Source organism: Felis catus, chromosome C1, assembly GCF_018350175.1.
Source record: "Felis catus isolate Fca126 chromosome C1, F.catus_Fca126_mat1.0, whole genome shotgun sequence".
Taxonomy (NCBI): Eukaryota; Metazoa; Chordata; class Mammalia; order Carnivora; family Felidae; genus Felis; species Felis catus.
Genome location: NC_058375.1, coordinates 51,290,001 through 51,302,633, shown reverse-complemented (window position 1 = coordinate 51,302,633; position 12,633 = coordinate 51,290,001). Strand labels below are relative to the sequence as shown.

Here is a 12,633-nt window from a genome sequence, read left to right as displayed (position 1 = left end):
ATGGGAAAGAATCTCTAAAACATTTTTTTCCCCTAAGACTTTCTATTTTTGGTCCTTTATTTCAAAGATATTTGTAATTCCTTGTTACAGCTTTTTATTTTCTAATGATGACTGCTTTAACATCCTTGTCAAATCTGTCCAGCCTGTGTCATCTTAGTGTTTGTTGATTGCCTTTTCTCATTTGAGATTTTTCTGGTTCTTGGTATGATGCGAGATTTTTTATTCTAACCTGGACATCTTGGGTATTATTGTGATCTCAGATCTTATTTAAGCCTTCTGTTTTAGCAGTAGGGGGAGGCGCTATTGCCACATTCATGCCACAGGTAAAAGTCCACATTCCTCACTTTGCAGTGGGTTGAGGATGCTTATTGGATAGAGGTAGGATTTCAGGTTCCCCACTAGACCTGCGCAGATACCTCTCTATGCGAGTAGGAAGGGCACCTGCTCCTTCCTTGCTTGGATTCCACTGACACCCATTTGGAGGTGGTACTTGTTACCACCGGACTGAGACCGGGCTTTCCATCTCCATCTTTTCTAATACCACCCAATGTGTTAGGGGAATCTGGGCACCTCATTACAGTCAGCTGAGGGTGGACGGACACCTGGGCTCTCTACTCAGCCTGTGGCGTCGGAGGGCGGGGTTGGGGGCAGTGGGGCTGCAACTTGTTTCCATGTGTTTGGCCAGAGTAGGGCAATTATTGGCTTTGATTAGAGAGAGCAGGCTCTTCTTGAAGCTTGTTTTTCTCTGCTTCTTTCGGCATTTCCGGGTTGCCATCTTCTCTAGGGGCTAGTCCAGGATCTGTGAAGCAATAATAAAACCAAGGAAACACTACTTTCTATTTCCTCACATCCTGAGGTCACTAGCCATTTGCATTATCTCCACCTTTCAGTGTTTTGTGTATCATGTTCAGGGTTTTTAGCCGTACTTAGCAGGAGGAATAGAGAGAAGTAATGTACTGACTGTCTTTTTACAAATACTTTTTATGATCTAATTTAAATTAACATTCCTAACAATTGACATCAAAAGGAAAGTTTTCTATTCCTTACAACAGAATTCTGTTGCTGTAAATATTTTACAGCTCCATTAAAACAAAATAGTAGTTTTTGTAAGAAAAAACCAGAATATTACAAACCATTAAAATATTGTAGATATGAATTTATTGACATGAAAAGCGATTCACAATGTGATATTTGAAAAATAGGTTTAAAATAATGTTTTATATTCTATATTATGCATTATATATTGTACATATTTATGCAAAGGTAGGGTGTATATAAATATATGCACAGAGGAAGATTTAGAATGATATAAAAGCATATACCTTTGGGAAGATAGCATTTTGAGTGCATATTTTCTGCTTTTTTGCTCCTTGAGTCTTTTAATTCTCTTGTAGAAAACATAATTTTGTAACAAGAACAAAATGTAAGTTTTACATTTATTTACAGTTCGTAAAAATATATTTCCATGGTATTTTTTTTCTCATTGAGGTGTTACAATTTTTGTTTTCAGAATATCTTATCAACTTAAGTATCTGTGATCATTAAATTTAATATCTTACAGGTTCCTCTGCCTGGCATGAAATGGGTAGATAATCACAAAGGTGTTTTTAATGTGGAAGTTGTTGCTGTTTCATCTATCCATACACAAGTAAGTAAGTTTTAATAATTTATATGATCAATTTTCACTTGAATGATGAATATATTATCTAGTACTTGTCAGTTTTAGTACAGTTATCTGTTGTAAGAATTATGGGACTATATATCAGGAATGTATAGATTTAGAAGTTAACTTTTTAAAGGAATCAACAAAATGTCACTTAATATCAACACAAGCAAAATTTTTGCTTTCAAAATGTCATCAACTTCATTTTGAACAATTAAGTGACTTTTTTTGTTAAGTTTCTGGTGTGTTGCAGAATTAGAGTTGAAAAACCATCATCCAACTCATTTTATTCCTCATAGACTCAGATAATTTAAGAGAAAGGGTTCTTAGGGATCATTTGCTCCATATTCCTCACTATAGATTTGAAATATACCAGGCTTTTCTCAAAGTCTGGTATGTTTACTCTTTCTCTAGCTGGAATACTTTGCTCCTGACATGCACTTCTTTTCAACAAGGCTTCTGCTTACCTTAGGCCTTTTCTGGAGACTTTTAAACATAGCAGCCCCATCATTCCATATCGTCTTAACCTGCACTTGCTACTGCTTCTGGCTCTTACCTGTACTCTCTTGCACTTTTGCTTTCTTTCGTGTGTGTGTGTGTGTGTGTGTGTGTGTGTGTGTGGTACGTGTGTATGTATGTATACATACTTATGCATTTATTTATTGTTTCTTTCCCCATTAGGCTATAAGCTCCATAAAGTCACAGATGTTGTTACCTGTCAAGGAAAGAAACTTTCCTTCAAAGACCTTACAGTATAATAGGGGAAAATGTAAAAATAATTACAGTACAATAAAATTTATGACTGTGTTAGATATATGAACGAAATCCTTTCAAGAGGAGAGTTGTCTGTTCTGCTGGGAACTGAGATACTGTATTGATAAGTAGGCATTTACCATACAGAGAGAGAGTGGGCTACTCAGTTGATAAAAAGCATGTGCAAAGAGATAGTAGTTTATTCAAGGACAGGCAAGTAATCTGGTGTGAATGTAATTTATAGTGCATGGGAAATCGTGATAGATGAGAATAGAAGACTAGGCTAGTTACAGATTGTGAAGGACTTTTAATGCTATAGGGTTGAGGGTCTAGGTAGATGGTGATTTCTAACCTAAATAGGAAACACCAGAGAAGTAAATTTGGTAGCATGCTAAGAGAGATTTGGGAGATAATCAAGATGCTTCTGGAGCTATAGTGAATTTATTTTTGAGCCTGTTGAGTTTGAAGTGCCTATGTACTTCAGATAAAAATATCCCAAGGCAGTTGTAATTAAGTTCGAGTTTAGCATTGGAGGTGACAGAATAAATGTGATAGCTGAAACTATACTGGTGAGTGTTTTTCCAGAGAGAAAATGTAAGAGTGAGAAGAGGCAAGTGTTGAAAATGGAATCCAACTTGAAAAGGGAGGGGGTGGTACATGGGGATTTCCAAGGCCACTTTCAAGTTCGGTGATTTTCTAGCAGAACTCACAGGACCCAGCATACAGCCATATTCATAGCTATGATTTATTTTAGTGAAAGATACAAAATCAAATCAGCTAAGGGAAAAGAGGTCAAGTTCAGAGGAAACAAAGCACAAGCTTCCAAGAGTCCTTTCCCAGTGGTCACATAGGGTGAGTTGAAACAGCACATTTGAAATGTATACCAGGGAAGCTCATTCATTCCCAGGGTTTTTACTGTAGGCTTGTAACATAGGCACCCGCTGGCTATCACATACCAGAATTCTTGATTACCATAAGGAAAACACATTTTCAGCATAAACCATATTGTCTGCCCAAACAATTTAGGTATGGTGAGCCATCATCCCCTAACAGTTGGAACTCTCTTGAAATCCAAGTTCTGAGATGCCAGGCAAGAGCCAACTGTGTAAGCTGTCCTTTCAAATGGTAGCAGTCTTAACCTTGCTAGTGAACTCTTTTCTGCAGTGAAATTGGGAAAAATAAGACAGAGCATTTCTTTTTTTTTTTTTTTAATTTTTTTTAACGTTTATTTATTTTTGAGACAGAGAGACAGAGCATGAACAGGGGAGGGCAGAGAGGGAGACACAGAATCTGAAACGGGCTCCAGGCTCTGAGCTGTCAGCACAGAGCCCGACGCGGGGCTCGAACTCACGGACCATGAGATCATGACCTGAGCCGAAGTCGGACGCTTAACCTATCAAGCCACCCAGGCGCCCCAAGACAGAGCATTTCTATATTAAGTTTTAAAACAACAACAAAAAACAGTAGTAGATAGGTTTTATTTAGCAGTATACAGGTAGAACCCAGTAAAAGAATGGCTCCAGGAGAATTTTTCCTTTTCTGATACTGGGTATGTTCTATGTTTCCTATAGTCCTTACTCTTTTGATAATGATTAAGATTGGTGTTCTAGTATACTGTTGAAATATATTCTTTCCCTTAATAGTATCCTAGTAAGTATAAAAATACAGTATTTTTCATGTTTTTTAAAGTCCTATAATCATTATTAGTTTTCTCCTTTTAGAGTTGATAGCGTATTTATCTTTAACTCCTACCTTTGTTTTTTGGAGGCAGATACATGTGTTGTCTTAAGTGACAAAGAAGGATTTTAGGCAAAATATATAGATGATTTAGAATCTATAGAATGTATGGGAAGATAAAATGGAAGTATCTACTTTGTGGCATTCGGCATTCACAGTCCTGATGACTAATACTCAAGATTTTATAAATTTTTGTAATTCTGTAAGTTTCATCATGTATTATCTTTTTTAAAGGATCAATTGAAGACAATAATGTTTCTTATGTTGTTTTTTTTAAAAAAAATGTCTATTTTTGAGAGAGCAGAGATGAGCAGGGGAGGGACAGAGAGAGGGGGAGACAGAGAATCCCAAACAGCCTGCATGCTTTCAGCGCAGAGCTCAACGCAGGGCTTAAACTCATGAACTGTGAAATCATGACCCAAAACTGAAAGTTGGAAGCTTGACTGACTGAGCCACCGAGGTGCCCTTCTTAGGATGTTTTCATACTTTTTTTTTTTTTTTCAATACATGAAGTTTATTGTCAAATTGGTTTCCATACAACAGCCAGTGCTCATCCCAAAAGGTGCCCTACTCAATACCCATCACCCACCCTCCCCTCCCTCCCACCCCCCATCAACCCTCAGTTTGTTCTTAGTTTTTAAGAGTCTCTTATGCTTTGGCTCTCTCCCACTCTAACCTCCCCCCCCCCTTTTTTTTTTCCCTTCCCCTCCCCCATGGTCTTCTGTTAAGTTTCTCAGGATCCACCTAAGAGTGAAAACATATGGTATCTGTCTTTCTCTGTATGGCTTATTTCACTTAGCATAACACTCTACAGTTCGGATGTTTTCATACTTTGCTTATAGCTTTGTGAAATGTACTGGAGAAATATATAGTTAGAACTCAGTAATTTTTTATTTAAAACATACATATCAAAATAGAACAATATTAGAACTATAAATGTGAATGAAGATTTTCGGCATTACTGTCTTCAAATTTATTTTCATTGTTAACTAAGTAAAAGTCTTCCCAGAGTTCCCACAGACTTTTGCTCACATCTGTTGGTCAGAACTGTACACATGGTTATGACGAGGCATAAAGCAGCTGAGAGAGCAAGTGCCTACCCTGGGACTGGGCACATGATTACTTTAAATAAGACTGTAGTTCTGTTAGTGTAGAAGGAGGTTAAATAATAGCAGTCAGGATTTAGTCAGGAGATGGAAGCTGCCATTAATTTGAATGGGGACAATTTATATATAAATAATTGTTACCTGGGTTGAAGGTGATTCATTTCTAATGGGGTAAAAGAAAATTCTGTGATTGTAATGGAGATAGCAGTTGTAGAAAGTGATAAGGAAGGAACTTAGAAACGTGGAGGAGGATCCTGAAGGCTGAGAATCAGACCCCTGAGGAGGGAACACTACTGCTGCAGGAACACATTGCCTGCCTTGCTGTGGTGTGGAGGGCACCTGCTGAGGAGCAAAATGAGCCAAATTGGCTGTTGTGAATGCTGCTGCCATGTCCCTCACCTCTGAGCCCCAGCATTCACATCTGCTAGCCGCTGTCAGGAAACAAACTGGAGGAAGGAAGGCTGTTTCCTGCACCCTGTATTGTCAGAGCCAGACCACAGGCCAGCTGGCAAAGGAGAAACACAGTTTGAAGGGTCTAGCTCCACTGTTACAAAACGTGGCAAAGATGGTGGGTTTGGATGGAGCTGAGAGATAATAAATTAATAATGGGCACAGGCCATGCACTAACAGAGCTGCACAATAATTAAGTTCTAAAACAATTAGGCAGATTCACATTGGGGGAAAAACTACTTAATTCATATCAGAGTTCTTGAGTACTCAATAGCATTCGAAATGGCCACTTTACAATGATAAATGAGAACAGAGGTAGTCTTTAATTGGAAACAATGTCCATATATACTTGTGTACTTTTTGTATTACTGATTAATATGAGCTATTTTATTTTAGTGGTCCAAAGTTTGGGGAATATCCAGTTATAGTGCTTTTGTTCATTCTTTGTTTTAGGATCCTTATCTTGACAAGTTTTTTGCTCTGGTTAATGCTCTGGACGAACACATGTTCCCAGTCCGAATTGGAGACATGCGAATCATGGAAAATAACTTAGAAAACGAACTGAAGAGCAGTATTTCAGCACTGAATTCATCTCAGTTGGAACCAGTGGTCCGATTTCTTCATCTTCTGCTTGATAAACTGATACTTTTAGTTGTTAGACCTCCTGTCATTGCTGGCCAAATAGGTAATTGACTTATGTTTGGGGAATTATGAAATTTATAAATTGTACATTTCTAACTTTTGCAGAAATAGAACCATGATTTACTGTTGTTATCTGTAATGACTGTGTTTGATTTGGGGGAGGAAAAGATGGGGTGTTATTGTTTCTCATGCCAGAAAAGAGCTTTCTTTTTGTTTCCATAAAATGTGCATATACACCTCAACTCAGATTATGGAAACAAATTCATTCATTTATTCATTCAGCAAATATTAAGCATTTACTATGTGCCAGATGCTGATAGGTTGTATCCAAGGCTTATTATTTCCTGATTTTAAGGATCTCACAGACCAGTTTGGAAAACAGGCAACTAGATAAATGATTTTGCATTTTACATGATATGTGCTCTATGTAGCTACATTTTGACTCATTTGCTATCTTCTATTTAAAAATAGCTTTTTTCATCAACTCAAAATCTCTATATTCTCATTTTCTTCTGTGTTGTTTTGGAATTAGAGGTACTCCTGTTTCCCACTCTTTTTCCAAGAGTTATTCCTCTGCTTGTGCTAAGAGCTTCCACCCAAATCCTGCAGAGTAGTTGAGCTTGTAAGAAATTTCAGCTAACGGGTTATAAAAATTTTGTGTTAACTGGTTGCACAATGGAGAGGAATGTTCAGCAACTTGGGATTTTTTATCTTAGGGCAGACTTGTCAGTAGAGGTGATTCTTGGGTCAAACATTTTAAAGATGAGTAGGAGTCTGACAGTTAAATAACTAGTCCAGGGAGATGAAATAGTATGTGCATGGTATACAGGCAAATAAACTGGGAAATTTGGGGGGAATTGTAAGTAGTCACAAATTGGAGGGTTGGTGATTGGAAATGATATTGGTGGTGAGAGAGAGGAGATGGGCTCTTCCATGATGACACTTAGGGAACCGGGACTATTATTCTATAAGAAATCAATAGCTTTTGAAAGGTCTGGTCTTAATTAGGGAAGTAATGTGACCCAGTTTGACTGTCACAAAGATGAGTGTGCTGCATGGAGATGGGTTCAAAGTGGGAAATCTGGAGACAGGAAGACAAATTAGGAATCTTACAGAATTTCATACAAAAAACTCTGAAGTCCTGCCAAAAAAAACAGGTGACAGTGAGATGAAGAAGAGGGGTAGGTCAAGAAATACTGAAGAGCAATTGTACAGAGTACTGTCAAAGGAGTCGTTCAAGATTTTAAGAAAAAAAATTAGCATTGTTCATTTTTGTAGATTATGTAAGTAATGTAATAATGATGGCACTAGTAACAAACATTTGCCCAGCACTAGTTATATGCCAGCAGTAGTACTGTGTGCTTTATTTATATTAATGTATGCATTCTTCACAACTCTGTGTCTAGGCATTAGTACCACTATTGTACAAATGAGTAGAGTGATGAGCACAACGCTTGAAAATTTGCTAAGGATTCAAACCCAGGCAACTGACTCCAGAGTCCCAGTCTTATCTACTAAAGAAGTGTCCACTGGTGAAATTGACAAGAATAGTTGTAGTCAAATAGTGGAAGTGGAGACCAGATTACAGAGAATTAAGTCGTGCATTGTACATGATGAAAGGAATATAAGAGGGGCGCCTGGGTGGCGCAGTCGGTTAAGCGTCCGACTTCAGCCAGGTCACGATCTCGCGGTCCAGGAGTTCGAGCCCCGCGTCGGGCTCTAGGCTGATGGCTCAGAGCCTGGAGCCTGTTTCCGATTCTGTGTCTCCCTCTCTCTCTGCCCCTCCCCCGTTCATGCTCTGTCTCTCTCTGTCCCAAAAATAAATAAACGTTGAAAAAAAAATTAAAAAAAAAAAAAAAGAAAGGAATATAAGAGTATACACTACTCTTCAAAGAAATTCAGTTAGAAGAGGAACCAGGGTTGATTACAGCATAAAGATGGAGAAGTTTGAGCATGTTTATGTGCTTTGTGAAACTAGTGGAGTGCAGAGAAAAATAAGATATAGAGGTGCTAAAAGGTTTAATTAATGAAGCAAGTCTGTAGGACACAAGTGAAGGTGGAGAGATCATTCTTCTGTATAGGAGAGGAGCACTATTTCTTTTGGAAGGGAAATAAAAATGGTTTCAGATTTGGGTAGTAAAAAGTTGAGGACTTGATAAATTTGTACTGTGAGATAAAAACACACACACACACACACACACACACACACAAAACAAAAAAAAAAACCACAAGATTTCCTGAGAAGGGAGGAAAGTGAACCTGAGTTTTGAGAAGGATTCTGATGGTTTGGAATAGCTACTGTGAGGAAAAGGAAAAGGAATTAAGTAGAACACAGGTAAAATTTCTATAGCCCACTTAGACCTCTGTGTCTCTAGTTCCTTTTCTAGTTCCATATATATATTACATATATATATATTATATATATATATGTATATTATATATATATATATAATATATATATGTAATATATATATATTAGTTCCTAAATGACCACTTTACTGGATTATTCCACTTTTAGGAAAACTTAGGCCTCATTTCTGTTCATAATTTCCTGTCTTGATTAAATAAATCCTAGATTCTGAGGCTTCATTGCTCAAAATGGCTGTTTGTTTTATCCATTTATTCAGTGTGCTACCAGAATTTTCCAACTTTTGCAAAATTCTTGTTACTTACTCACTTGAATGACTGGGTAGGTATTGCTTAGCCTGGTATTTAAAATGCTATACAGTCTTACCTCAACTTTTTTTTCTAGCCACCTAGTCCTTCTACTGACTCACTCATGTCAGTCAAATAGCTAATTCACTATTCTCTTATGATTTGAAGTTGTTATTTTTAATAATCCACTTTCATTGTTAATTTTTTAAAAACAAAAGTAACATCTGCTCATTGTATGTTAATTTAGGTTTTCAGAGTCCCCTTTAAAACAAGAAGTGACTTTTCGAAGGTGATACACAAGATAGAATTTTTTTTCCTATGTGCTTTGTATTATTTTACAAAATAATTTCTGTTGGTTGATGTTTCTTTTTTTTGGACTACGCAAACCCATCCAGTGTTCATGTTAAATTAGTAAAATTAGTGTTTTAAAATCTTTAGAAAAGGAATTTTGCTTCAGCTAATAAATACATCATTAAAATCAACATCAAATATCATCTTTATCCTCTTACTGTGTATAATCACTATACTTAACACATACAGAGATGACAAAACCTTGATCTTTTTGGAATTTGCAGTTTAAAAAAGTTAACACAAAAATATTTTCCTCCTTAAAAGTTAATCTAGGTCAAGCATCTTTTGAAGCCATGGCATCAATTATTAATCGGCTTCACAAAAACTTGGAAGGAAATCATGACCAGCATGGCAGGAACAGCCTTCTCGCATCATACATCTATTATGTTTTTCGCCTACCGAATACTTATCCTAATTCCCCATCACCAGGTATTTTATTCTTTTTATTTGAAACTGTCTTGCATAGATTGTATGTTCATGGCAAGTTTGAAATAATCCAGTAGTCATAGTGGGATGCATTCATTCAACAGTAGACATTTATTGAGTGCTTGCTAAGTGGCATGGACTATGCTAGGCGCTGGAGTTAAATGGATAACTAGCTTACATATTCAGGCATCATTATTTATACAGCTTCCTTTAATTTGAATGAGAGCTTGGTTGACTTAATTCTTGGAAATGAATCTTGAAAATTAGTTCTGTTTCTCTGGAAGCATTTTGTCCTTCTCTGTTATGGTAAGATAAATGGACTGTTATTTTGTCATCTGGAATGCTGGACACTGAAGAAGAAATAGGATGGTGTAGTAGTACCCTGATAACCATGTGAAACCTACAATAATATAAAAGATTATTCCCTAGAAAAGTCCTGATCTCTTCATGGCAAATAAAATATATAGCCTTTCTGAATATCAGGACCCAAAGTGGTTACTTGCTTTTTGTATGACATTGGGGGGTGGGGGGGGTGGGGTGGTGATGAATGTTGTAGTTTGAATAACTCTTTAGTTCAGTTAGTTAATGATTGTGTTGTGCATACCTTTCAACCTGCTCACATCTTTGTATGAGTCCTCATTCATCACTAATGATAATAGTAAGTGCCCTTTTCCAGCTATTGGCAATATTAACATTAATAATGGTGATAAATAATTATGACATTCATTATGAAAACTAGGCATAATAGTAATCTGACTCTAAGTTTTACCTCATTTTATTTCTTAATTGCAAAAAGAGAAATAATTGACTCATTCTGGGTTGTAATTTCATATCTTGATTTTGAAAATTCTAGTACTTGAGGCTCTGAATGTATATTGTGGACTGTATATAGTGCTTCTTCATTTATGCTTTCATTCAGTACACTATTAGAATTCCACAGATTTTGCAAAACATCTTTTTTACTTACTGACCTGAAAGACTGTGTAAATTAATTAGTTGACAGGTATGTGTCATTTGCAAACATGACACTCAGAAGGATTTCTTTAGGAAAATGGAGATCAATTATGGATACAATTGTGGGGTATTTTTATGTTCATAGAACATGGTTGATTTTAGACTAAGAGGAATTCTTGCTTTTATAACTTGGGCTCTTAGAATTATCTGGAGTATATATCTATGTCTGTATATCATAAAGATGTCATTTTGTTACAGTTCAAATTCTTGTTGATGAAGACAGAGAAATAAAACATAGTCTTGTTGGGCACCTGGGTGGCTCAGTCAGTTAAGGGTGTGACTTCAGCTCAGGTCATGATCTCACAGCTCATGAGTTCAAGCCCCACATTTGGCTCTGTGCTGACAGCTCAGAGCCTGGATCCTACTTCAGATTCTGTGTTTCCTCCCCTCTCTCTCTGCCCCTCCCCTGCTCATATTCTGTCTGTCTGTCTCTCTCTCTCTCAAAAATAAATAAATATTAAAAAAGATAGTCTCATTTAAGAAATGTTGACAGTAAATTGGCTGTTCCTCTAGGACTGTGTATCAAGGACAGAGTAGGAGAGGTGGGAAAAAGGAAGAGCCATTAGCTGAAAAATTTGGGGTCCTAGATACCCTTATATCTAAAGTGAAAATAATACACGTGTATGTGTGTGTTTTCTATTCTTGCTGTTCATTGTACAAGTAATACATAGTCAGAAACATTGACATGATCACGATTTTATCATTGTGTATGGTTTTGTCCACTGCTATAAAAGTTTCTTTGTGTAGCTATCATTAAGTTTTGAGTTTTTTTTTAATTTATAGTATTTTTCATTTAGAAATAAAAGCAGTTCATGATTTTAATGGATTTTTGTAAAGTAGCAGAGATTTTTTTCAGGTCCTTTCCTGACTGATTTTCTTTAATTATGTGCTGTTTTATATACAACTCTAGGTCCTGGGGGTTTGGGAGGATCAGTGCATTATGCCACAATGGCTCGATCTGCTGTGAGACCTGCAAGCCTTAATTTAAATCGTTCTCGGAGCCTTAGTAATAGTAATCCAGACATATCTGGGACGCCCACGTCACCAGATGATGAAGTACGGTCAATCATCGGCAGTAAGGTAAACTGAAGATAGTCATCTGTACATTTTTGATTTTCGGTTTATGAACAAGTGAGCAATGTCTAATTTTAATTTATCCTTATTTTAAAATGTATTTGGGTTAGTAATAGGCAAGAAATTGTATCTTTCTGTTCTATCACTATGCACACTGTTTCATGTTTCTATTAAATAAGCTTGCTATTACAAACTGGTTTTTACATTCTGCTCAAGAAAATCTGCCAAGTTCAGAAATTTGTCCAGGATGACCAGTCTGTGTAACTTACCTTTGTCTGTGTGATACTCCATCCTGTGAAAAATGACTAGATTAATTTCCTGTAGAATTAAAAGATACTTATGTGACTGCTATGTAGAGGGACACGACATCATTGATTTAAACTATGGACCCCCATCCCTTCTCTGAAAAATATCAAGAACATTGATTAGGCTTAATTGGTAATATAGCTACCTTTCACATGGAAAACTCTATAGAAAATTCACCATGACACAAAAAATATGATTTATTTAATGCTGATTAATGGTTATTTCAGGTAACAAGGGAGAGGCCAGCTAGTTTAACATCCAACTATATTATATTTACAGCATCTTTATTGAGCCCCCTTAAAAAATTAAGGAATAATTATTACCTTTTTATAGGAAAAGTACACGAATAACTCAGTTTAAACAAGCTGGCAAAAAGAATAGTAAGACTGAGGCCAATAAATCATGGTATGTTGTGTTTTGACCAAACCATTCAAACATATATACCATTGTTGTGGA

At 36.5% G+C, this 12,633-nt stretch overlaps 1 protein-coding gene across 9 annotated transcripts in view; it reads left to right on the top strand.

Annotated features, from left to right (window-relative positions):
- The window catches only part of DOCK7 (dedicator of cytokinesis 7), a 227,551-nt gene that overhangs the window by 135,137 nt on the left and 79,781 nt on the right, over positions 1-12,633 (top strand). For all 9 annotated transcript variants that reach the window (XM_045035944.1, XM_045035942.1, XM_045035945.1 and 6 more), the window contains exons 19-22: positions 1,562-1,648; positions 6,163-6,394; positions 9,622-9,786; positions 11,708-11,877. In XM_045035944.1, coding sequence (XP_044891879.1) covers positions 1,562-1,648; positions 6,163-6,394; positions 9,622-9,786; positions 11,708-11,877 — 654 coding nt within the window. The remainder of the gene's footprint in view (positions 1-1,561; positions 1,649-6,162; positions 6,395-9,621; positions 9,787-11,707; positions 11,878-12,633) is intronic.